General features: G+C 41.4%; 1 protein-coding gene and 1 long non-coding RNA gene across 11 annotated transcripts in view; one reads left to right on the forward strand and one right to left on the reverse strand.

Moving 5' to 3' along the window:
• Nucleotides 1-24315, forward strand: part of TBC1D5 (TBC1 domain family member 5) — a 472491-nt gene that overhangs the window by 421365 nt on the left and 26811 nt on the right. For all 10 annotated transcript variants that reach the window (XM_037890457.2, XM_043540976.1, XM_037890455.2 and 7 more), the window contains one exon: nucleotides 14205-14304. In XM_037890457.2, the coding sequence (XP_037746385.1) occupies nucleotides 14205-14304 (100 nt within the window). The remainder of the gene's footprint in view (nucleotides 1-14204; nucleotides 14305-24315) is intronic.
• LOC122464696 lies at nucleotides 4782-5866 on the reverse strand. The gene is made up of 2 exons (XR_006288970.1): nucleotides 5483-5866; nucleotides 4782-4826 (listed from the first exon to the last, which is right to left on the reverse strand). It is a non-coding gene; the product is annotated as an uncharacterized LOC122464696 (long non-coding RNA).

Consider the following 24315-nt stretch of genomic DNA (forward strand, 5'->3'; position numbering starts at 1 on the left):
TCAGGAATTTGTCAGGCCTCCTACAGATTTTTCACAAATTACACTCCGCTTCCCTTTCTCACTTATTCAGGAACTCATTTATTCAGGAACCTCGCCATTTCCTGGCAGGACAACACAGTACTTCATTCAAGCAATTTTACTGTTTGGCTGCCCAGTCTCAGTCTCCTTTCCTTTATCTGTTACTTTAAAATAGAAGTGTTGTCTTTGTCTGATATTATTTTTGGACAAATGGTTCTGCAGTTTCATTCTTGGTTTTCTTCATTAAAGCCTTTCATATGATGGAGGAAGGAGAAAGAATAAAAGCAAAAAATCCAGACAAACGAAAAACAATCTTTGGATAAGAGTTTTTTCCCTCTCAATTCAATTTTCTTCATTTTTTTTAGTTTCCCTCCTGTTTGTGGGGATTTGTTTTGCTGTTGACTATAACCCACTTAGAAAATATCACAGAATAGCAGTGAAAGGTATAATTCACTTAGCTAGCTGTAATTTTTCATTCTCTGAATTGGGTGCATGTTGCTTCATGGCCCTCCAGCCACAGCGTCACTTACTTTTGCATCACATGCCAGTTGGAAGGGAAATGTTGTACTCTGTCCTTTTTCTCTTGCAGAGCATTCCTGCAGAGAGAGAGACAGAGAAATGGGATTTCCTCATATTGGGATATAAGTCTTCATTTCCATTTTTTTGTATAATAAATTAATAAGATGCAAAAGATGAAGTATCCTGCCTGGAAACAGAAAATCTTTCATAATGATTATAAATCAGAATTTATAGCTTGTCTTCTCAGCATAGGCAGTTGGCTGGGGAGTTGGAGAGGCGATCAGTTCCCTGACAGCTCCACCTCCTGGTACTACATTGTGAAGCTAGGGCAGGGGATTTAAAAGAAAAAAAGAGGCTCTTCCCTGTTTGAAAGATGAGTAGGAATAAGATGAGTATTGGATCACAGATCATCATGTACCAACTTGAGAAAATATATGGGTAGGTAAGTAAATTTTTACTATTTTTCTTTTTCTTAATATAATCAACCGAAATGGTTTAGCCATTTTCAAAATCAAAGAGTAGGAACAAAAATACTTTTCCTGTGCTTTCCTGTGAACAGCACTCATGCATTAGTGGTAGACGTTAGAAATGTGGATTTTGACAGGAGGTAGTTCCTTGGTCAGAGATGTGCTTTTTGTTGGTCTCTTGTTAATTGGCTGTGACTTATCAAAGTCAGACTGTTTTTTAAGTACTTTGTGCATATACACTGGCTTTTGTAATGCAGTCTTTCAGTCGTTTGCCAGTGTTCTATGGGTTCTGCACATACGCACATAGCTTTGGAAAGTTCATAGGCAGTGCTGTGTCTTTCTCTATGATTAATGGTGTACAGAGGAGGAGTCACGCGGCTGAGCATACTAGTGCTCGAAAATAGTGTGTTCTCAGGATGCTAAGCTTGGAAAGTTGATGGGAGTTGACCATCTAGCTCACTTGAAAATACCATCCAAAAGTCCTGGGTGGATGAGAGACCTGGCTCTCCTAGCAACTCTTCGTTATCTCAGGGTATGTCTACACTATGAAATTAGGTCGAATTTATAGAAGTCGTTTTTTTAGAAATCGTTTTTATATAGTCGATTGTGTGTGTCCCCACACAAAATGCTTTAAGTGCATTAACTCGGCGGAGTGCTTCCACAGTACCGAGGCTAGCGTCGACTTCCGGAGAGTTGCACTGTGGGTAGCCATCCCACAGTTCCCGCAGTCTCCACCACCCATTGGAATTCTGGGTTGAGATCCCAATGCCTAATGGGGCAAAAAGTGTTGTCGCGAGTGGTTCTGGGTACATTTCGTCAGGCCCACCCTCGCTCCCTCCCTCCGTGAAAGCAACGGCAGACAATCGTTTCACGCCTTTTTTCCTGAGTTACTTGTGCAGACGCCACACCACCGCAAGCATGGAGCCCACTCAGCTCACTGTCACCGTATGTCTCCTGGGTGCTGGCAGATGCGGTACAGCATTGCTACACAGCAGCAGCTCATTGCCTTGTGGCAGCAGATGGTGCAATAGGCCTGATAACCATCGTCGTCATGTCCTAGATGCTCTTGGCCACCTCGGTAAGGTCGGTCAGGAGCAACTGGGCAGATATGGGCGCAGGGACAAAAATAGAAATGACTCGACCAGGTCATTCTCTTTAGTCCTGCCGGCGGTCCTATTGCACCGTCTTCTGGCGAGCAGCCAGGAGATGAGAATGGCTAGTAGTCCTATTGCACCATCTTCTGCCGAGCAGCCAGGATGGCTAGCAGTCCTATTGCAGTGTCTTCTGCTGAGCAGCCAGGAGATGAGCATGGCTAGCAGTCCTACTGCACCATCTGCTGCCAGCCAAAGATGTAAAAGATAGATGGAGTGGATCAAAACAAGAAATAGACCAGATTTGTTTTGTATTCATTTGCCTCCCCCCTTCCTCCATGAAATCAACGGCTGACAGTCGTTTCGGTGAGGTCTGTCAGGGGCACCTTGAAAAGTTTAATGGAGATTCAGTCCTGCCTGGAATACTGGGGGGAGGGATAGCTCAGTGGGTTGAGCATTGACCTGCTAAACCCAGGGTTTTGAGTTCAATCCTTGAGAGGGCCATTCTGTGTGACAGTTGTTTTTGTTTCTCCTTGATATAAAGCCACCCCCTTTGTTGATTTTAATTCCCTGTAAGCCATGTCGTCAGTCGCCCCTCCCTCCGTCAGAGCAACGGCAGACAATCGTTCTGCGCCTTTTTTCCATGCAGATGCCATACCACGGCAAGCATGGAGCCCGCTCAGATCATTTTGGCAATTAGGAGCACATTAAACACCACACGCATTATCCAGCAGTATATGCAGCACCAGAACCTACCAAAGCGAAACCGGGCGAGTAGGCGACGTCAGCGCGGTGACGAGAGTGATGAGGACATGGACACAGATTTCTCTGAAAGCACGGGCCCTGGCAATGTGGGCATCATGGTGCTAATGGGGCAGGTTCATGCTGTGGAACGCTGATTCTGGGCCCAGGAAGCAAGCACAGACTGGTGGGACCGCATAATGTTGCAGGTCTGGGACAATTCCCAGTGGCTGCGAAACTTTCGCATGCGTAAGGACACTTTCATGGAACTTTGTGACTTGCTTTCCCCTGCCCTGAAGCGCATGAATACCAAGATGAGAGCAGCTCTCACAGATGAGAAGTGAGTGGCAATAGCCCTGTGGAAGCTTGCAACGCCAGACAGCTACTGGTCAGTCAGGAATCAATTTGGAGTGGGCAAATCTACTGTGGGGGCTGCTGTGATGCAAGTAGCCAACGCAATCAAAGATCTGCTGATATCAAGGGTAGTGACCCTGGGAAATGTGCAAGTCATAGTGGATGGCTTTGCTGCAATGGGATTCCCTAACTGTGGTGGGGCCATAGACGGAATCCATATCCCTATCTTGGCACCGGAGCACCAAGCCGGCGAATACATAAACCGCAAGGGGTACTTTTCAGTAGTGCTGCAAGCACTGGTGGACCACAAGGGACATTTCACCAATATCAACGTGGGATGGCCGGGAAAGGTACATGGCACTCGCATCTTCAGAAACTCTGGTCTGTTTCAAAAGCTGCAGGAAGGGACTTTCTTCCCAGATCAGAAAATAACCTTTGCAGATGTTGAAATGCCTATAGTTATCCTTGGGGACCCAGCCTACCCCTTAATGCCATGGCTCATGAAGCCATACACAGGCAGCCTGGACCGTAGTCACGGGCTGTTCAACTACAGGCTGAGCAAGTGCAGAATGGTGGTAGAATGTGCATTTGGATGTTTAAAAGCTCGCTGGCACAGATTACTGACTCGATTAGACCTCAGCGAAACCAATATTCCCGTTGTTATTACTGCTTGCTATGTGCTCCACAATATCTGTGAGAGTAAGGGGGAGACGTATATGGTGGGGTGGGAGGTTGAGGCAAATCATCTTCCGCTGGTTACGCGCAGCCAGACACCAGGGCGGTTAGAAGAGCACAGGAGGGTGCAGTGCACATCAGAGAAGCTTTGAAAACCAGTTTCATGACTGGCCAGGCTACGGTGTGAAAGTTCTGTTTGTTTCTCCTTAATAAACCCCCCCTCTCCCCTTGGTTCACTCTACTTCCCTGTAAGCTAACCACCCTCCCCTCCTCCCTTCGATCACCACTTGCAGAAGCAATAAAGTCATTGTTGCTTCACATTCATGCATTCTTTGTTAATTCATCACACAAATAGGGGGATAACTACCAAGGTAGCCCAGGAGGGGTGGTGGAGGAGGGAAGCACCAGGTGGGATGGTGGAGGAGGGAAGGACAAGGCCACACAGCACTTCAAAACTTATTGAATGCCAACCTTCTGTTGCTTGGGCAATCCTCTGGGGTGGAGTGGCTGGGTGGCCGGAGGCCCCCTCACCGCGTTGTTGGGCGTCTGGGTGAGGAAGCTATGGAACTTGGGGAGGAGCATGGTTGGTTACACAGGGGCTGTAGCAGCGGTCTGTGCCTTTCCTGCAGCTTAACCATACTAGTTTGCATATTAGTTTGATCCTCCAGCAGCCTCAGCATTGAATCCTCCCTCCTCTCATCACGCTGCCGCCACCTATCAACTTCAGCCCTCTCTTCAGCCCGCCACTTAACTCTCTTCAGCCCGCCACCTCTCCTCCCAGTCATTTTGTGCTTTCCTGCACTCTGACATTGTCTGCCTCCACGCATTCGTCTGTGCTCTGTCAGTGTGGAAGGACAGCATGAGGTCAGAGAATATTCCATCGCGAGTGCTTTTTTTTGCCTTGTAATCTTCACTAGCCTCTGGGAAGGAGAAGCTCCTGTGATCCTTGAAACCTGTGCAGCTGGTGGAGGAAAAAAAGGGACAGTGGTATTTAAAACGACACATTTTATAGAACAATGGGTACGCTCTTTCACGGTAAACCTTGCTGTTAACATTACATACATAGCACATGTGTTTTCGTTACAAGATCGCATTTTGCCTCTCCCTACTCTGTGGCTAACCCCTCCCCCCACCATCTGGCTAACAGCGGGGAACATTTCTGTTCAGCCACAGGCAGACAGCCCAGCAGAAACAGGTACCTCTGAATGTCCCCTTAAGGAAAGCACCCTATTTCAACCAGGTGACCATGGATTATATCTCACTCTCCTGAGGATAACACAGAGAGATAAAGAAAGGATGTTGTTTGAATGCCAGCAAACATACGCTGCAATGCTTTGTTCTGCAATGATTCCTGACTACGTGCTACTGGCCTGATGTGGTAAAGTGTCCTACCGTAGTGGATGGAATAAGGCTGCCCTCCCCAGAAACCTTTTGCAAAGGCTTTGGGAGTACATTCAGGAGAGCTTTATGGAGATGTCCCTGGAGGATTTCCACTCCATCCCCAGACACGTTAACAGACTTTTCCAGTAGCTGTACTGGCCGTGAATGCCAGGGCAAATTAATCATTAAACACACTTGCTTTTAAACCATGTATAGTATTTAAAAAGGTACACTCACCAGAGATCCCCTCTCCGCCTGCCGGGTCCAGGAGGCAGCCGTGAGTGAGTTCGGGGGGTACTGGTTCCAGGTCCAGGGTAGGAAACAGTTCCTGGCTGTCAGGAAAACCGGTTTCTCCGCTTGCTTGCTGTGAGCTATCTACAACTCATCATCTTCCTCATCCTCAAAACCTGCTTCCGTGTTGCCTCCCTCTCCATTGGTGGAGTCAAAGCACACGGTTGGGGTAATGGTGGCTGAGCCCCCTAAAATGGCGTGCAGCTCATCATAGAAGCGGCATCTTTGGGACTCTGACCCGGAGTGGCCATTTGCCTCTCTGGTTTTCTGGTAGGCTTGCCTCAGCTCCTTAAGTTTCACGCGGCACTGCTTCGGGTCCCTGTTATGGCCTCTGTCCTTCATGCCCTGGGAGATTTTGACACATGTTTTGGCATTTCGAAAACTGGAACAGAGTTCTGATAGCACGGATTCCTCTCCCCATACAGCGATCAGATCCCGTTCGGTCCATACTGGAGCTCTTTTGCGATTCTGGGACTCCATCATGGTCACCTCTGCTGATGAGCTCTGCACTCACCTGCAGCTTGCCAAGCAGGCCAAACAGGAAATGAGATTCAAAAGTTTGCGGGCCTTTTCCTGTCTACCTGGCCAGTGCATCTGAGTTGAGAGTGCTGTCCAGAGCGGTCACAATGGAGCACTCTGGGATAGCTCCTGGAGGACAATACCATCGAATTGCATCCACACTATCCCAAATTTGACCCAGCAAGGCTGATTTCAGCACTAATCCCCTTGTCGGGGGGTGGAGTAAAGAAATCGATTTTAAGAGCCCTTTAAGTCAAAAAAAAGGGCTTCGTCGTGTGGACGGGTGCAGGGTTAAATCAATTTAACGCTGCTAAATTCGACCTCAACTCCTAGTGTAGACCAGGGCTCAGAAATTTTTTAGGTGCTGCCATTTTTAAAAGCCTGTATTACTGTACTGCTGAATCTGACATCTTTTGTGTTTTGTTTAAGATTGTAACTTTTTTAAAAGGCATGAGAAATCTACTAATGTTTTTGTACCTATCCTTCCTTTAGTGAGTTCTTGGTGACTTTCATTAATCACAATTTTCTAGGTATTCTCTGATTCTGTGTTTTGTTAGTTTTTTTCAACGTTTTCCTGAGTTGAAGTCAAGCTTCTAGCTTTTTAATAACCCTGGATCTTTCCTTTAGCACTTCCTGAAGCGTACAATATTAAGTTCCTCTTTTCCAGTATGCTGTGTGCTGTATCTCAGCTGTTTTCAATATTTTTAAATATAGCCCTTCGAGATACATTGACAATGTGAGTCAGTATATGAAGCCAGATTATATTCTGTTTAATAGTTTGCCCATTGATTTCTCATTTCCTTCAGAATTTGAGAGGAATCCTAGCTAGGTCTGCCACTTGTTAACTTCTGATATCTTAATTTGTCTATCACCAGGTTTGGCATCACCTCAGTCCATTTGAACTCTTTCTCCTCCTTTCAAAAATGTGTACCTGTTTCTGGCATTTGTTCCCAATCTTCTTATTGGCACCACACTGAAGCAAATAATTTAATATTATTTTGTAGAGTCAGCAAGTTATCTGTTTTATGTTAGCTTTTGTGAGTTGTATTGGCTCTTCCACTGGTCTTCCTTGCATATTTGCATTTTTTTATTCTCCACAACTCCCCACCCTCCCACCAACGGTGAGTTTGGGACCTTTATTTTCAGGATTTTTTTCCCCGTTTAGCCTAATTCAGATGGGTTAATTTCTGGAACTCTTGAGAGGTTTTGAAAGGTATAATGCTACCATAGAGCAGGAGTTCTGTCTGGCAGGTTAGTGGGTCAAGATGGTGGCCAAGGCAGAGGAAACAAAATAAACTCCAAAACATGCTTCTGCAGCTCTTGCAATGCCCAACTTCCTTCAGATATTAAGGACTCCTACTGCACTTGTTTCCTATTCTTGGCTGACAGTAAGCCACCATGCACTTAAAGGCCCTGCTCCAGCTAATCACTGAAGCATCTCTCAGCAAGTGAGTAGCCCCGTTGATTTCAAGTTACTAAGGTAGTCATTGGTGGTATAATCACTCAGAAAACTAATGTGGTTGGCTGACTAGTTTCACTTGGGCTCATTTAGCATTCTTTGGTATTGCAAAACCAAATATAACTCTACGCAAGTCCCACATGGTGGAAGGGATTTGTATTGTTGTTCCTTGTCCTGAGTGGTTAGTCAGTGTTTGGGCCCTTGCCAGGTTGTTTGCTTTAGGAGGAGAAATCTGTTATCTGGGTCAGGTATTTCTTTGGTGCAGTCCTGTTTATTTACAAAGAATGTACACAAATTCTCATTTCCCTGAACACAGTAGGAACAAACAGTGGCAATTTCCTTATTCAGAAATCCAAAATTGCTTTCTCAGAGAGTACTCTATCCAAAAGGAGCTCTTTCTTGGCTTTGTCCCAAAGCTACACTCACACTGCTTCCTTTCTACTGGCTTTCCCTGGCTTTCTAGTTGCTTTCTGCCACATACAGCTCCAGCCAATCAATGCCCCACCCCCTGCATTTGCAATCGGTTCCTCTGAAACATCTGGCAGCCACTGTCGGAAGACAGGATACTAGGCTAGATGGACCATTGGTCTGACCCAATGAGGCCATTCTTATATTCCCAGTGAACACCTCAGCCCATATGGCTCACCCGCTGCTCAGTCCATACTATACTGGCCAGTGGTTTGGGCAGTGGCTTTCACCACACACCCATCATCATGCAAAGGGGCATTTAATTGCTCCCCCATTTAGCCTTGATAAAGGGTGCTCATTGCACCCATTGACTGATCTGTGATTGATGGGAGCCATTAACACGCTCCAGCATCACAGAATCAAAACAAGGAAGTGTGGCTGTCAAGAGGACACTCCCACTAAGCCTATTTCATATCTACCTTGTGATGGTGCAAGTAGATGAAAAGCAACGAAGAATGGTGTGAAATAAAGCATCATCACCATGACTTTTATTTATACCCACCGTACACACTGTCCATAGGAAATATCTATTTTTAAAAATGTATCAAAATACTGTGTGAATAATCATAGAATATCAGGGTTGGAAGGGACCTCAGGAGGTCATCTAGTCCAACCCCCTGCTCAAAGCAGGACCGATCCCCAATTAATAATATGTGGGTAGCTTTGAAAATATAATTCAGATATAAAATTGGCACCTATTGAGATGTAAAAAATACAAAATTGATTGAGGTTCATAAGTTTTGGGATATGTTGGTTCCACAGTTAGCAGGGAGCACAGAAAGTCTGGTAGCTTGTGTGAATGGCCTAGACCTCTGTGGAATTTGAAGGCTAAACCTCCTCCTTCTGCATGAGGATCAGTCCACCCCACTCCCCATGTATGAGAGTAAGCTCTGAGTTTTCCATATGCTTTTGTGGGAAGTATTGTAGCACTAATATATGAAATAAAACTTAATTCCATAGTTTTAATAATGAAAAAGTCAAAGGAATTTATTTTTCTGCACTTATCATCAGTATTGCAATGAAAAATATAAAAGTAGAAAGTACTTCAAGTTAAGTGTTACAGTTGTATGAATATTTCCCTACCAACAAGTGATAAAGAACTAGATCAAACACAAACTACTTGTCTTCACTTTCATGGTTCTTTATTGTCCATCTTCCACCCTACCTTTCCTGTCTCATTGACTAGCAAGATGTCAACTTTTGCCTCCAGGGCCTGCTCTTGTTAAATTTTCAGACAAGCATTTTCATGCTTTCTCTCATGCTGCCCCCACATACTTGAGAGAAGCTGTCTGGGAGCATCCACAAAACTAACTCGTTATCCTCCTTAAAAATCTCCTTTTCCATGATGCCTACAAAAACTTGGCCACGATTAGGCTGCTGGTGTGCTAATACCACTACCTAGCATTCTGACCAATCCTTGTACTGTCTGTTGAGCCCTCTGTTGTCTCTTGTGTTCTGGTTGCATTGAAAGCTCTCTGGGGCAGGGACCATCTTTTTGTTCTACGTTTGCACAGCACCTAGCACAGTGCAGCCCTGGTCTATGACTGTGGCTCTGAAGTGGTTCAGGAGTATAAATAATAATAATTCCATGTTTATTTTTAAATTCCATTTTATATTACTCATCAGTGGGAAGTAATGATTTTAAATGTCAGCACGTGTTGTGGGCAAGCATGCTGCTGGCATGGAACATAAAGATTCCTGGGGTGTCAAACAGCACAAAATTGTCATGGGTTCATCTGTTATATATTGGCTTGTTAGAGTCAGAAACAGAATTGAAATAGATTATTGCAACAGAATGGAAACATTAGGTTCTATTTTCTATCCAGGCTATGTTTGTGTAAAGAAAATAAGTGGAAGAATTAACACGGTGTGTTCATTTGTCTGCAATGCATCTGAAAATTATAATAGGCAGATGTAAAATGACACTGATAACCTGAACACGTACTCTGTGTTTATGTTGTGAATAAGCATTTAGGCATGAGAAAAGACCCTCTAGTGAATATGTAGTTGTGTAAGTTCCCTGTTTCCAACTTTATTTTTCCCCTTTGATATTTTTTTAATATTCCAGTATTGACAGGTTTCAATTCTACTATATTTTGTCTTCCCATTTTGACAGCATCTAAGGAGGGATTTGCTTAAATTAATGTAATTATCTACTTGGCTTTATTGTCCAAGGAGTTTGGCATAAATAACTTTATATGAGCCAGATTAAGTAGCTCCTTTGAAGATCGTTTCTTCAGTGCTGCATAGGACACTTTCTATTGCTGCTAAGTATCTGCAGATTCAGAATCATTCAGCTGTCATGCAGATGGACTTTTCCCATGCTAAATATTCTAAGCGATGAGTAAACTTCTGCAAAACACAAAGAATATGAGATCCAATAAACTATATCAACCTTTTACAAATTCATTCAACTTTATTTATTAAAATAATGCTGTTCATGTCTTTGTTAATCTGTCTTGATAATTGAGCAGAGCATTTAATTTTCTTTAGCTCTTGAAAAATATTTTGTTTTCCCTTCAGTTTACACATGTACATAACACAGAAAACACTAAATATAGTTGTGCTCTTCATTCCTTGGACAGCAAAAGTGATGGTAATATGATAACATAAAGGGGAGGGGGGACTAACAGCCCTATTTGTTTTGTATTTTGATGCATTTATTTGAAGCCTTGAGAGTTTGGTATTTGGATATTTATTATGCAGAAGCAGAATACATGTATTTTGAAAAGACTGATTTATTTTCAATTGCAAAAAAAAACCATTTTGGTGAGAGTGGCACCTGCTAAAATCATTTTCTTGAGATCTTGAATTTTATATACGTCATAGCTTCAGAGGCCTTGAACATAGCTTCTGCCAACTTAATGCAGCTTGCAAAGCAATGAGCTGTGAAAAATTAGGATCACAATGTCATGATCATAAAACCTTCTGTAATATGTGCATAAGGGTATTTGACTGATTTCAGTTAGAGTCACAACTCTGAGCTTTCCTGAATCCCACGGAGCTCATTGAGATACAGGCTAGACTGCAGGCAGCACTGTTTTTATTATGAGTCTTTCAAATCAGGAGGAAAAATCCAAAATAGACTTTCCAGTGTCATCCTTCTATTGGTGGGAAAACCAGAAAGAAGGGAAGAAAGGATGTGGGGGAATAGAGAGTTGCAGGAGCAAAAAAAATGTACAAGTAGAGGAAATGAAGCAAAATTAAAGCAAAGAAATGATAGGGATCATAAACACAAAGTGAAATAATTTGCATGGTCCAGGGAGTTGTCAAATGTAAGAGAAAGTCTGAATACAGACACAAGGAAAGAAGAATATGAGAAACACGCAAATAAGTGAATCACCTTTGCAGGATTTAGCCTTACTAGAAGATAGAATAGTCTGGGTATAATATGTAGAAATATTACAAAAAATGCTCAGCTTGGACTAATGAGAAATTTAAGTCCATTTTATGTTATCAAAGGAATGTGAACCAATGTTACCTATCAGTTATAAACCCACCTGCTTCATTTTCACTTTCAGATTTAGTTCAAGGTGTTGCTGATTATCTTTAAAGTTCTGAATGGCCTGGAACCATGAGGGTGTGGGTCTGAGTTTCTGGGATTGAATTTTCCAGAATTTGTTGTAGGGCTTGCGGAGTTGGGGTGGCAGAGGGGCCATTTCTCATCATTAAGATTCATTTATCTTTGTCTTCCAAGCCAGGCACAATGGCTCATTTTTTTGATTTAGCTGTTCTTTGATTTGTTTCTCCTGCTCACTACATGATCCACAGTGCCTGACTGCAGCAGTAGTGGTTTTGAATAATGCGTAAACAATGTGGGTAATTTCATTTAGTATTATACAATGTTGAAAATAAATGCCTAAATGCAGTTGTTGCTCTATAAACCTTTAAAAACTAGTTAAATTTAATTTTCTCATACTGACAGCAGATTTTTTTCTGTGGTCAAGTGGCCAAGTTCACAGAGTTACGGTTGAATTATTTTGAACCCCTTTTCATCTATCCCTACTTCCTCCCTCCCTCCCCCCCCCCAATCAATCTGGCTGGCTGGCAATTCAGTTCCCAAAAGAATTACAGAGGATAATATCTTGGTTTTCATTTACATTTATGTAAGTATTTCCTAGCTTTACACTGTGTAGTCTGGGTATTTCACAGATAAATTTCTTTGTGGCATCATGCACAGTCATTGTGTATGATTCCGGGAGAGTGCACTTGAGAGAGCAACACAACACATTTTAGCACCTACAATACAAGTTACAATTCCTGATGAAACTCCTTCTCTCACATTTTTAATTTTTTAGTAGCCTACCACATAATGGTATCTGGCTGCTCTTTATCCATAAAAAATAATCTTTGTATGCAGCCTCATTTTTCCTTCTGATTGTCATGCCTTTTCTTTCTTACTACGTGTTTTGTCGTTATAACTCAATTCCTTGTGATCTGCTTTTGGGTCAGGAAAATTCTTCTGTTGCCTGCCTACTATTTTACATAACTGTTATAGTACTTACTCATTCTCAGTCCTGTGATAGTGCGTAACGCAGAGATCAGATTCAGTGATGTTCAGCAATGGAAATGATATCCAAGAACTCTCAGGCATGTTCTCAGCAAAGTGTACATGCAAAACTTCGTATTTATAGGAACATAGAGCAACAGTCTGACAGAAAAATTCATGTAATGTGGTGTGAACTACAATGAGAGAGTTGGTGCAGCTTTGTCTCATACTATTAGTGTAAGGATTTATTATAAATATTGGAAAAGAAGGAAAATATGTTTAGTTGCAATTTCCATTTTTAAGTTTGCAAGGCATTAAACGCGTTCATGTTTCCCAGGTTAATACAAGAATGTTACATAGGCATTCTAGGTCTTTGGTTACTCTTCAATTTTACTATCAATCTCAGCTAGGAAATTAACTGGTACTTAGTACAACTGGAGAGTTTCATTTTACTGTCTGTCTAAGTATCCACAGCTGCACCAGGAATATTTTGAAAAACAATTTATTCTGATTTTGATTCATGAATATGAAGAAAGATAGAAGGGTGGGAAATACAGAACTATTTATTACCAGAAGTTCAATTTCCATGTTCAGTACCAGAGGAATGACATTGGTATGTGCATCTGTGTTTAAATTATTAGTTAATGCTGCTGTTGCAACTTGATTGTATATGAGTTTATAGTAAAATGATCAAATCTAGTCTCCTTAGCCAGTAGCTAAGTATCAAAAGCAGTAACAGGAAATACAGTAGATTATTTTCTGTGGTCATTGCAAGGTGTAGGTGCTAGAGAGAGGTCTTTAAGTACTACATTTTTTGGATAGAATTATAACAGTGTGCAGTCTAGTTAACACTGTCAGCATTTTGAATTTTCGAACCTGACTTACTTTTCAACAATTTGTTTGTGACTTGGCATTATAAAAAAAAATGACAAATAAGGTATATAAGCTTGAGAAAGTTATATTCGTTTACAGGTCTTTCTTGCAGAATGCTAACTTAAACAAATGCTTTCTTTTAAATAGTTGGCGGCAGATACAGGTCATCTGAGTGCGAAGTTTCCTTCATTTTGCTTGGCCCTCGCTCTCAGTTTTCTGATAATCATTAATTTAGGATTAATTATGCAGCCAAATCAAGGTTGTTTTATCCTTCTATATTGCTGTTTTCCTGTTAATACTTAATTCACAGTCTGAGGGCCAACAACCTCTGCCAAGAAAGACTGTAATACATCTGTAAGCCTCCCAATGTGGACGAAGAGGAGGAGCTCAAAAGTGACCTCCTTTTGCATACTGCTATACTATGAATAAAAAAAACTTCTTTGAACAGGAAGGAGTAATTTTTCTAGGGGCGATAGATTCTCCATCACTTGTCATCTTTAAATCAAGACATATTTATCCAGAAATATATCCTGTTATCTCCATCAATAAAATGTAATTGTTAACCTTTCATGAAACACTGCATGGGAACTGATGTTTTGTGGTTTGGGTTTTTTTCAACTTGTATGAATAAAAAATGGTACATTAAAAGACAAAGACAACATTATAGAATGATAAAAGAAAGAGAAGTCAAAATGATTCCATTTCACATACAAAAATGAAACCTAACTCTATTGTTTCCAAGACTTACTCATAGGCAAAAGTGAGATCAAAACCAATGGAACGTTCCAAACATTTTAAGAGCATTGCTTATCAATTTTATTGTATATTAGGTTTCTTAAAGCTTATCCTTTCACTTGTAGGAGGAAGAATTGGAGACTCAAATTTCATTTCTCCAAGGACAACTAAATGACCTAGAGGCCATGTGCAAATACTGTGCAAAAATGATGAACACACATCTTGGTAAGTGAAGTACCCTAGACAATTAATGCTTGCTTGTAAATCTTTGTGGAGGTTTTTCCCATGTTTGCATACCTGGAATTAAGTAATAGTTCTGTAATATAGTGCATATAACTTTGTAAGTCATGTTATAAACTGAATTAATGTACCAAATTGTTGTAACAGATGTTTCTAACCACCATATCTCTTTATTTTTTCTTAACATTCTTGCTTTTAAATATGGGAGCTTTTTAGCCTATTGATTAACGTAAGGATAAAGAGCAGACATGTTGGGACAGATGGCCTTTTCTTGTTCTTAGATTTCTTATATTCTAAAGGACCACACAACTCAGCTCATTTTACAAGTCCATGTGCAGTTCAGCTGTTACACAGTGATCCTTGATACATTGAAGTATATTTGTAGAAAATCTATATATTTTTGTCAGATGTAATGGTGTGGTAATTACTTTCATTACATAAAACTGTTTGGTTGCTCCAGTTACTCCAGGCTGGTTTCTAATCTCTTCTGCCACTTCTTGCTCTGACATTAGCAGCAGAAGACACAAGTTAACAAATAATCGGTGTTTTGGGAAACGGGATCAACAATGGAAGTTATTGGATTTATATACTACCAAGGCAAATTGCAAAAACAAACAAACAAACAAACCTGCGGAGGAGCCCAAGATATGTGTATGTATATACAATAAGCAATGCTCTTATAAAATTATATTGAACCAAATTCCAAGAATTGCCCTATTCAACCACATAGTATAAAAACTGCCAGTACTGCAGCCCTCACTAGAATCTGCCAGCTATGTCCTTTTTGACAAAGCAACCTTCACTTGGACCCTCCAGTTGTTCTCTCTGGCTCTGCTTCGCCTGCAGTTTCCAGTCCTGGGTACCTGGTAACATTCCAGGTAACCTGTAGTCAAAGCTGTTTGTTTTTCTGATTGCCCATCTTTTCAGTGCTCCAGACTTTATAGTCATGGAGAACGAGGCTACTTCTTGACACCCTCTGTCTTTGTAGTTCCAGTCCAGTGAGTCTAAGTCGAGTGAGCCATATTTTTGACCACGCAAGATTCTGAATTTGTACTAGTACCTTTTTGATGAATTTTGCATTAAGGGTTTGCCTCAGTAGTCTAAACATCTCATTTTCTCCAAGCCAGTTTTGGAGCAGTTAGCTTGCCCTTTGGAAGCTCTTGAAAGCTTTGGAGCTTAGTTCCATGTAATGTGGCTTTGACTTTGATGATGTTCTGGGTCTTTCTCTTGTTTCCCCCCCCCCCCCCAGTTTCTCTTTTAGAATGTAGTCCTTTTCCTGAAGAACCACAGGGTAGGAAGGAAGAAAGCCCAGCTGCCTCTGGAAGTTTGGATGTAGCAGGAATTTATGCTGCAGGAATTGAACATGGTATTTTAGGTCTATCTGGAACTGTCACCTGGACCCAGTGAGCTTTGAGGGGGAACACCTGAAAAGCCAGCTTCTAAAGCCATCCCAGGGGACTCCAGTAAGCCTGGTCAGAAGCCAGTCTAGAACGATTTGTCCTTGAAGCAAAAGCCTGAGTTTCATCACTCGGTATCGGTGCCACTCAATCAACACAGTGCCAGTTTTCTTCTCTGCTCAGCAGATCTGCTTCACTAGTTCTCTTGAAGCAATCTGCATTCTCCTCTTTGAAGCCAAATGTTCCAATGCTTACTAAGGCCTGGCATATCCTAGTGGTGGTACTGAGCTCCAACTCATAGGAAAAGGTGTCATGTCCACAAAACTGTTGAGCATAGGAGACCATGAATGAGAGCCAGCCACCCTCAACACACCACTACCAAAGCCTGCAACTCAGGCACTTCCAAGCTCCCATTGGGAAAACTTGGAGACTTCAGGTTAGTAGAGTTGCATGTTAACAAAACTACTGTATTCCTTCAGGAGCCCTGCTCAGGTAGCTTGGAAAGTACAAGTGCCATTTTTGGTTCATGATTCAACAAACACAGCACCAAGGTTGGTAGGAGACCTTGGCACTGAGGAAGCACTGACTGTCACAATTATGGGAGCTAGCTGCACAAGTTGTTAGGTCTCTTACCCTTACCTATATTGGGAAGGAATCTCATGATTCTTCCACTCTTAGACCAGGACCCAGGTACACAAAATCTGCAGGGCAAGAATTGGGCTCCCCAGCCACTTAAAAACTCACCAGTGAACCCCCTTAGCAGACATCATCCTCACATCAAGCGATAACTGAAGAAGAAGAGAAGAAGATACTCCAAACACTTATCACCCTGCAGATCCAACTGGGGTTTAGGCACCTTTTTAACCTCCGTTCTTGAACTTTTGATACTGACCAACAGCCTTCTTAAAACAGAGTATTTTTATTTAGTATTTGGAAGAACCTGTATGCATGTCTATCTTGTTTAAAGCCCTACCATCCCATAATGTCAACCTGGGCAGGATTATCTTCTTTAGACATCCCCATGGGTGTCTGTGCCTGAGTGTCTCTGTCTGGTTCTCCCTCTAAGTTTGTCCTTTTAAAACCCTCCCAGCCTTCATTGTTCTTCAAGAAGCCCCCTGGTCAGACAAGTTCCTAGGCTGCCCTGAGGGGGGCGTGGTTATTGGAACAGTGTCATCAGATTTAATATTTCTGGCTTTGTCCCTTAACAACCCTCAAATGGAAGCTGTTAGACAACTATCCTGAGACATCTCAACTCTGCCTGTGTTGTCACTGATCGTACCCTATTGGAAATAAGTTCATCAAAATATTCATGCAGAAAGCACAATGCCAGTGGCAGGTCAAGGGACACTATTAGCAGTTATTAAAGAGCACCCTAATATTCATCATACTGAGAGCACAATTCTTGATTTGGCTACTCACATTAAGAGCTTCCGCAGAGTCATAATTGGGCAGCGTTGATTTGTCCTCTCTCTAGTCAACATAGTATGCTGAATTACATGTCTGTGAGCTGGGAGACATTTGTGAAGACAAGGAATGCTGTTTGAATGGACTTTTATTTACAATAGTCCAAATTTTACCATAGAATTATGTATTTTTCTCTAGAAACTCTACTACTTTTGCCAGTCATTTTTAACAAAGATATTATGACTGTTCATCACAAAATTATCTGTAGAATAAATGAGTGTACTGAGTATCAAAAATAGTTAGCAGTTGCAGAATATTTTTTCCTTGAAGTTATCTGAAAATGATTTGTGACCTTCTGAGTAAGTTTGTTAGTCTCCTTCTGCTATGGAAATATGTTTCTTACCGCCAGTGACTATAATAGTTCATTATATAGATTACGTATTTTTCATAGTCCAAAACTGCTCAAAACCATTCTTCAATCCTAGATTTTACTTGAAATCTTTGAACCTCTTGTAATTATCTGTTTAAGCAAATCCACAATTGTACTGAGTATACTTTTTCTTTTACATAATAGCCCTTTGTATGAAAATAATTTTGTTTAAAAAAAAAACCTTTTGCACAATTTTCCACACCACCACAAAACGACATAATTTTTTACCTAAAACATGCCAATTTGTTACCATGGAATTGGAGAAGAGATTGCCAACATTATTAATTCACTCCATGGAATCCGAAGAAGGAACAGATGGTTAGAATGGCAGTTTTTGTTTGTGTATATATACAAAAGCTTTCTCATTAAGTGCTCATCTACTTCTCTTGCTGCACCACACAGTGACAACATAATTGTATGTTTCAGAGTAGCAGCCGTGTTAATCTGTATCCGTAAAAAGAAAAGGAGTACTTGTGACACCTTAGAGACTAACAAATTTATTAGAGCATAAGCTTTATATGCTTTAATGCTTTAAAATTATAAGCCTATGCTCTAATAAATTTGTTAGTCTCTAAGGTGCCATTATTATATGTTTATGACATGGCAGTTTGGAAATGAATGATGTTCCATGAATATTAGAACTTAGTATTACGTGGAGGAGTTAAAAGTTTTTTGTGTGTGATGAAATTGAGTTGAAATAGGTTTATGATCCCTGAGATGGTTCAATAAGATAGACACGCAAAGCTTTAACCTTTTGGGATTTCCTTTCTCCAGTGTAATATGGCACATCTGCATACGTAGGTCCATGCTTTAGAATGACCATTAACTTCCCAGTAAAGGATGGCATGTGCCATGGCTGCTGAGAAGGTCTAGTGACTCTTAACGCATCCAACTGCCAATCGTTAGATTTGTATTAGTGGATAGGAATGCCAGGTTGGAAGGTAGATCTTGATTCTCTTCTCAGCTGTGCTACAAACATGCTTTGTGACCTTGAAAAAAATCACCTAACTTTCTGCGTGTCTGTGCATTTGTCAAATGGAGATGCTCACAAGGGTTTTGTGAAGTTTAATTCATAATATAAACGAAGACTGTTAATGCAGCTGCTGGAATTTACTCGCCATTATTGTTACTGCTCCAGCATCATCACAGCTACGTTTCCCTTAATGTTTCTCTTCACATTTATTGGTGTTCTTCAGGTAATAATAATCTGATCCTAGTAGCCTTAATACCTTGATAATATTGTTCCTATATTTTAAAATGCTTTTCAACATTTGTCTTATGAAAGGTATACTTAGGGCACCATGGGCACCTCAGGATGCAGTGCTTCACAGAGCTTTAATTTACTTGTTAAATATTACATACAATTTAACATTTAGTATGTTATGTCCTTATTCATTATTCCTTCTCTTCTCTTTTACTATAATGTAAAAGCGTCATCCTAGCCGGTTAAAAAAATGCCCCCAGTGTGGTCATAGAATGTTCCTTAAGGACAAATGTGACCTCTGTCTGGTGCCTCAGAGCAGATCACGACTAATCTGGTCTGTGGGATCTGTGCCAGACATCACCATGGTTTCTCAGATGCCACAGTGACTGCATGAAGGCTCCCCGGCCCCCACTGAGTTTGTCATGGAAGTGAGTTTGATGTGTTGGTTTAATATCAAGTCGGTCTGGAAGGGCCTCAAAGAGCAAAGCTGCATGTGTTCCAGAGCCAAGTATCACAGCTGGACATTAAGTGCTAGCTGATTTGGCACAGATCCAGTAACACAGGTTCTAATACTGGCATTTGACACCCGCTAAAAATTCAGCGCTCCAGCATCATCAGCATTTGGAGTTTGTCAACGTGCTTCATCAGAGGGGCTCATCTCTTCCTTCAGGGACAAAGTCCAGTTTCTCCTGCAGCACAGAGCTAAATCTGGAGACAGTCTGAAACTGTGGGGCAGGGACTGTAATTTATTTTATGTTCATACAGCACCTACCACAATCAGGCATTGTAGGGTTATAGCCTCTAGGCACTACTGTTTTATAAATGTTAAATAATAAAGTAGAGGTGGACGCTGAAATCTGTCGTTCACCATCTGCCTCTGGAATACAGGAGGGGACTGCAGTGCTCCGGCTTTAGCAGAAGGTATGGCAGAAGTTTTCACAGCTGCTCAGTGATGATGTAAACTTGTTTGGGGGAAAAGATAAGAGGCTAACACTTGGGGTGTGTCATTGTAATGCAGAAGTTCTCAAACTTCATTGCACTGCGACCCCCAAAAAATTACTACATGACCCCAGGAGGGGGGATTGAAGCCCTAGCCTGCTCAAGTCCTGCTATCCTGGGCAGGGGAACCAAAGTTGAAGCCCTCGGGCTTCGGTCTCAGGCAGCAAGGCTCAGACTTCGGCTCCAGGCCCCAGCAAGTCTAACGTCAGCCCTGGCGACCCTATTAAAATGGAGTCCCGACCCACAGTTTGAGAACCACTGTTGTAATGGACTGCTAAATTGTATTATACTGTTCAGCCACTAGGTGGTGCTAGGTGTAAAAGACACCGGACCCTCGCTAGAACATGGGGTTCGGGATCCATGCGCGGGACCGCATTAACGCGAGGGCCACGTTACCATGGATCCCAATTTAAATATTTAAATTTGGGATCCATCGTCGCGACCGTGCTATATGCAAATCCACGCTATAGCGAGGGTCCGCTGTACCTCATACCTGGCAGAGCTTTAAAGGATCTTATGATGAACACTTCTGGTGTGTATAAGCAAGCTTTGTAGCCAGTCCCATATCTGGTACAGGAGCATGACAGTCATCCATCTCTCCACTTGGCCTTAGTATAGAAAAAAGAGAAAAGCATTTGTCAAGAAATCAGTCTGCAAAAGGTAGTTCAGCATTCTCAGAATGAAGAAGCAAGGACTTGCCTCCAGCAGAGGCGTTTGCGTCTTATGTTTCAGATCTCTAAATACTGAAAACCTGAACGTCTCCAGAATGATTAGCAAGTCACCTGGTATTTGCCTTGGAGGCCCTTCTTGTGAGATTAAGAGACAGTTATGGCCATATCACTTTGAATCATAGAATATTAGGGTTGGAAGAAACCTCAGGAGGTCATCTAGTCCAACCTCCTGCTCAAAGCAGGACCAATCCCCAACTTAATCATCCCAGCCAGGGCTTTGTCAAGCCGGGCCTTAAAAACCTCTAAGAATGGAGATTCCACCACCTCCTTAGGTAACCCATTCCAGTGCTTTACCACCCTCCTAGTGAAATAGTGTTTCCTAATATCCAACCTAGACCTCCCCCACTGCAATTTGAGACATTGCTTCTTGTTCTGTCATCTGCCACCACTGAGAACAGCCAAGCTCCATCCTCTTTGGAACCCCCCTTCAGGTGGTTGAAGGCTGCTATCAAATTCCCCCTCACTCTTCTCTTCCGCAGACTAAACAAGCCCAGTTCCCTCAGCCTCTCCTCGTAAGTCATGTGCCCCAACCCTTAATCATTTTCGTTGCCCTCCGCTGGACTCTCTCCAATATGTCCACATCCTTTCTGTAGTGGGGGGACCAAAACTGGACGCAGTACTCCAGGTATGGCCTCACCAGTGCCGAATAGAGGGGAATAATCATTTCCTTCGGTCTGCTGGCTTGTCAGAGAGCTGATTCTCTACATGCTCAGATCTATTTAGAGACAGCTCTTTCTGTTCTGTAATCCAAAAACTGTCAGTGGAAAAAATGAAATATCGAGCTAATGATAGCAAATTATAACTTATGGGGTTAGTCCAACTGAGAAAGACTTGCACATGAATGATATATGCAGTGTATTAATGTTCCTTGTGTATTTAAGTGGAGCTTTAAAGTGCGATTCCATTCTGAAAAGTGACTCTGGAAATGGCATTGTGACATTCCATGCTTATGCCTTCTCAATAATGTGTTTTGTTTATCATTTAAAAGATGTTTTTGCTGACTGCCAGCCTTACAGTCTAAGTCTGGATTCTGTAACATGCCTTATTATTACCTCCATCTCTGGGCTGGGAGAAGAGGACTGCCCTGCTGAATTCTCTCCCTCCTTCTGTATGCTTCTGTCAGCATCTTCTCTCAGGCAGCAGCTAAAATCCCAGTCAACCCCTTTCTAGCTTAGGACAGCACCTATAAGGTTTTAGTATCTCCTTTGATCCTATTTTCAGGGCTGGGAAGAATAAACTGTACTAGCCTGGATGAAGCCTGGGGGCCATTCCCCAACTAATAGCTTTCCCATTGTTCCTCAAGGACCCTTGGCATTCTCTTTGATAGTACCTTATCTTCGTCATTGTTTAGTTTCCTGTTGGTTTCCCCATACAGCCCTGTGTAGCCAGGCAAGATAATATCACACAGGTAAAATGAAGTGCACATAATATTTATAAAAAATAATGTGAGTATTTCCCTCATCTTCTATGCCTCAGTTAGGCCTGTATTAGCCCTTGTTTTTTAAATAGATGTCAGCAAGGGCATCATGTAACCTCCCTTGTATTCAATACCACCATGTAACCAACTGGAAATGTACGACTTGTCTGCACACAAGTTGCACCAGTTTAACTTAAATCAATTTTTAAAGCCCCCCATGGACATTCCTATTGTGGATTAATAATGGTTTATTTTAGTTTATCTAATCCCTGTTCTCAGTCGACTTAAGATAAACCAAAATAAGGCACCCTGGGTTAAACTAAAAGTAATATCCACACAGCCTTTGTCACCAATTTAACTAAACCCTTTAAAATTGAACCTTAAGTTAAACAAGTGTAACTTTCTCATGTAGAACAAGCCTTAGTAAATAATATTGCTGATGATGCACAAAATGGACTAACATACTCCATTTGTTCCCTCTTCGCTACCAAGAGTAAAATGCAGTAAAACATATTGTTTGCAACAAAGTGAGCCAGTCTGACTCTGAATATATAAATGGAACAGATCTATAGAATAAGAGAGTTCTTTTTGGAATATTCAGTTTTGAAAGTAAATCTACATTTGAGGATTAAAGTCTCCGATTGAATGGCATGCCTTCAGAATTTAGCTATCCACTCTGTGGATTAATATATTCCTTCAGTATAATGGACTAACAGATGAAGGGGACTAACAGTTTGTGCAGCAGATCTAGTTGCACCATAAACGTGCCCAGTACAGTTCCTTGTGCCAGAAGTCAGCCCATTCATTAAAATCACAAAGTAAATTAGCATGAATTAGATTTCCTAATCTAGGTTTAGACTCACTAATTAGTGGGAAGGGATAAAGCTGCTGGAATGAAGTTAAAGACAACTTTGTTTTCACTGAAGAGGTGTACTGTAGGTGGATGGAACAGCAGATTACACTGAAAGGACTATTAGAACACCATCATAGTCTTGGCACTATATTCAGGAAATTTATATGGTGTCAGTAAATTTATCAAACCTAAATCGTATATTGAGAAGCCCAGGGAAAAAAATGGAGGCAACCAAAGGAAAAGAACATTCTTCTAATACAGTTTATAATTAATGGGAAGAAAATTATACCTTGCAACTTGAATCAATTTAATTTTAAGTTAGAGTCCTGGCTCAAGTTCAGCACTAACTGTCAATAATGCTGCTTAAAGATTTCCAGATAAATGGTGCAGATGTGTTGGAGTGTGTGCAATATTACTTTGGCAGTGTACATCAGTGTTTAACGTAAATTACAGTCTTTTTCATCAGGCACACCATTTTGTATCCAGAAACTGAGACAGTAGATACAGAGCCCAGCCATTCATTTCTAGACCTCAGTTAAAACTTTTCAGCAGAGATAAGACAGAAATTACTCTCCTCTCACTAATCCCCGAATGTACTCCACAAATGCCTAGATAATGCCTCATGATGTGATGTCAATCTTACGAGTACTGTACCAGCTTCAGATAACAGGTGTGACGCTACTGCTTTGCAGTTTTGGGGAGAACCCATCAGTGCTAAAATAAACAAAAAGAGACCGAGTCTTATGATGAATGAAGAAAACCAAACTTTGTTTTGCCCTCTGTAGGTACGTGATAGTGAAGATATGGGGAAAACTGTGGGGAAATAAATATCTAGTCATAAACAGCAAAATACAAACTAAATGTAATGGAGAAAACGGATAAATCAAAACAATTAGGACAGTGCATAGTAGGATTATTAAATCACCCCCTAGCCTTTCCACCTGCCTCCTCAAGTTGGGTTTTCATCTGAAGCTGTTGCTACTACAAACTCCTACCTTAAAGAGAGAGGACAGAGAAAAAAACCTGTATTTTAAGTAAGGCTCCAAATTTTTGACTACACTGTACTTAAAATTGGACACTCTTGTTTTATCTCACTATGACTCTCCTTATTAGCATTTTAAGATGTCCTAGGATTTTTCAAAGTTACTGTTACTGCAGGAAGAATACATTACTCAATGGGGCAGCATGCCCCTGAGGCATCCAAAGGCAACTGAGCCATACGTACTGGGGATTTATTTTCTGTCTCCGATTGTAATATTAAAGTGGTTTTGGTTCATTTCACCTCAGAAGAATCACAAACTGTCCAACATTTAAATCATGTGTATTCTTTGGATTTTAATCTTCTAATTAACTGCAAGGTTGTTTTTGTGACTGGCAAAACAGCTTCAGCAGCAGAGGAGAGTTTTCCTTTTAGTTCATAAATGTAAAGTAGTACTTTGCTTCATATGATATTTAAGTTGTTGAGGATCCAATCATGTCATGGAAGTAAAAATTAAGTATATTAATTATTGCACTTCAGTTGATTTAGTTTTGACTTGTTTGACCTAAACTGTAGAAGTTG

This window comes from Chelonia mydas, chromosome 2 (assembly GCF_015237465.2).
Source record: "Chelonia mydas isolate rCheMyd1 chromosome 2, rCheMyd1.pri.v2, whole genome shotgun sequence".
Lineage (NCBI taxonomy): Eukaryota > Metazoa > Chordata > Testudines > Cheloniidae > Chelonia > Chelonia mydas.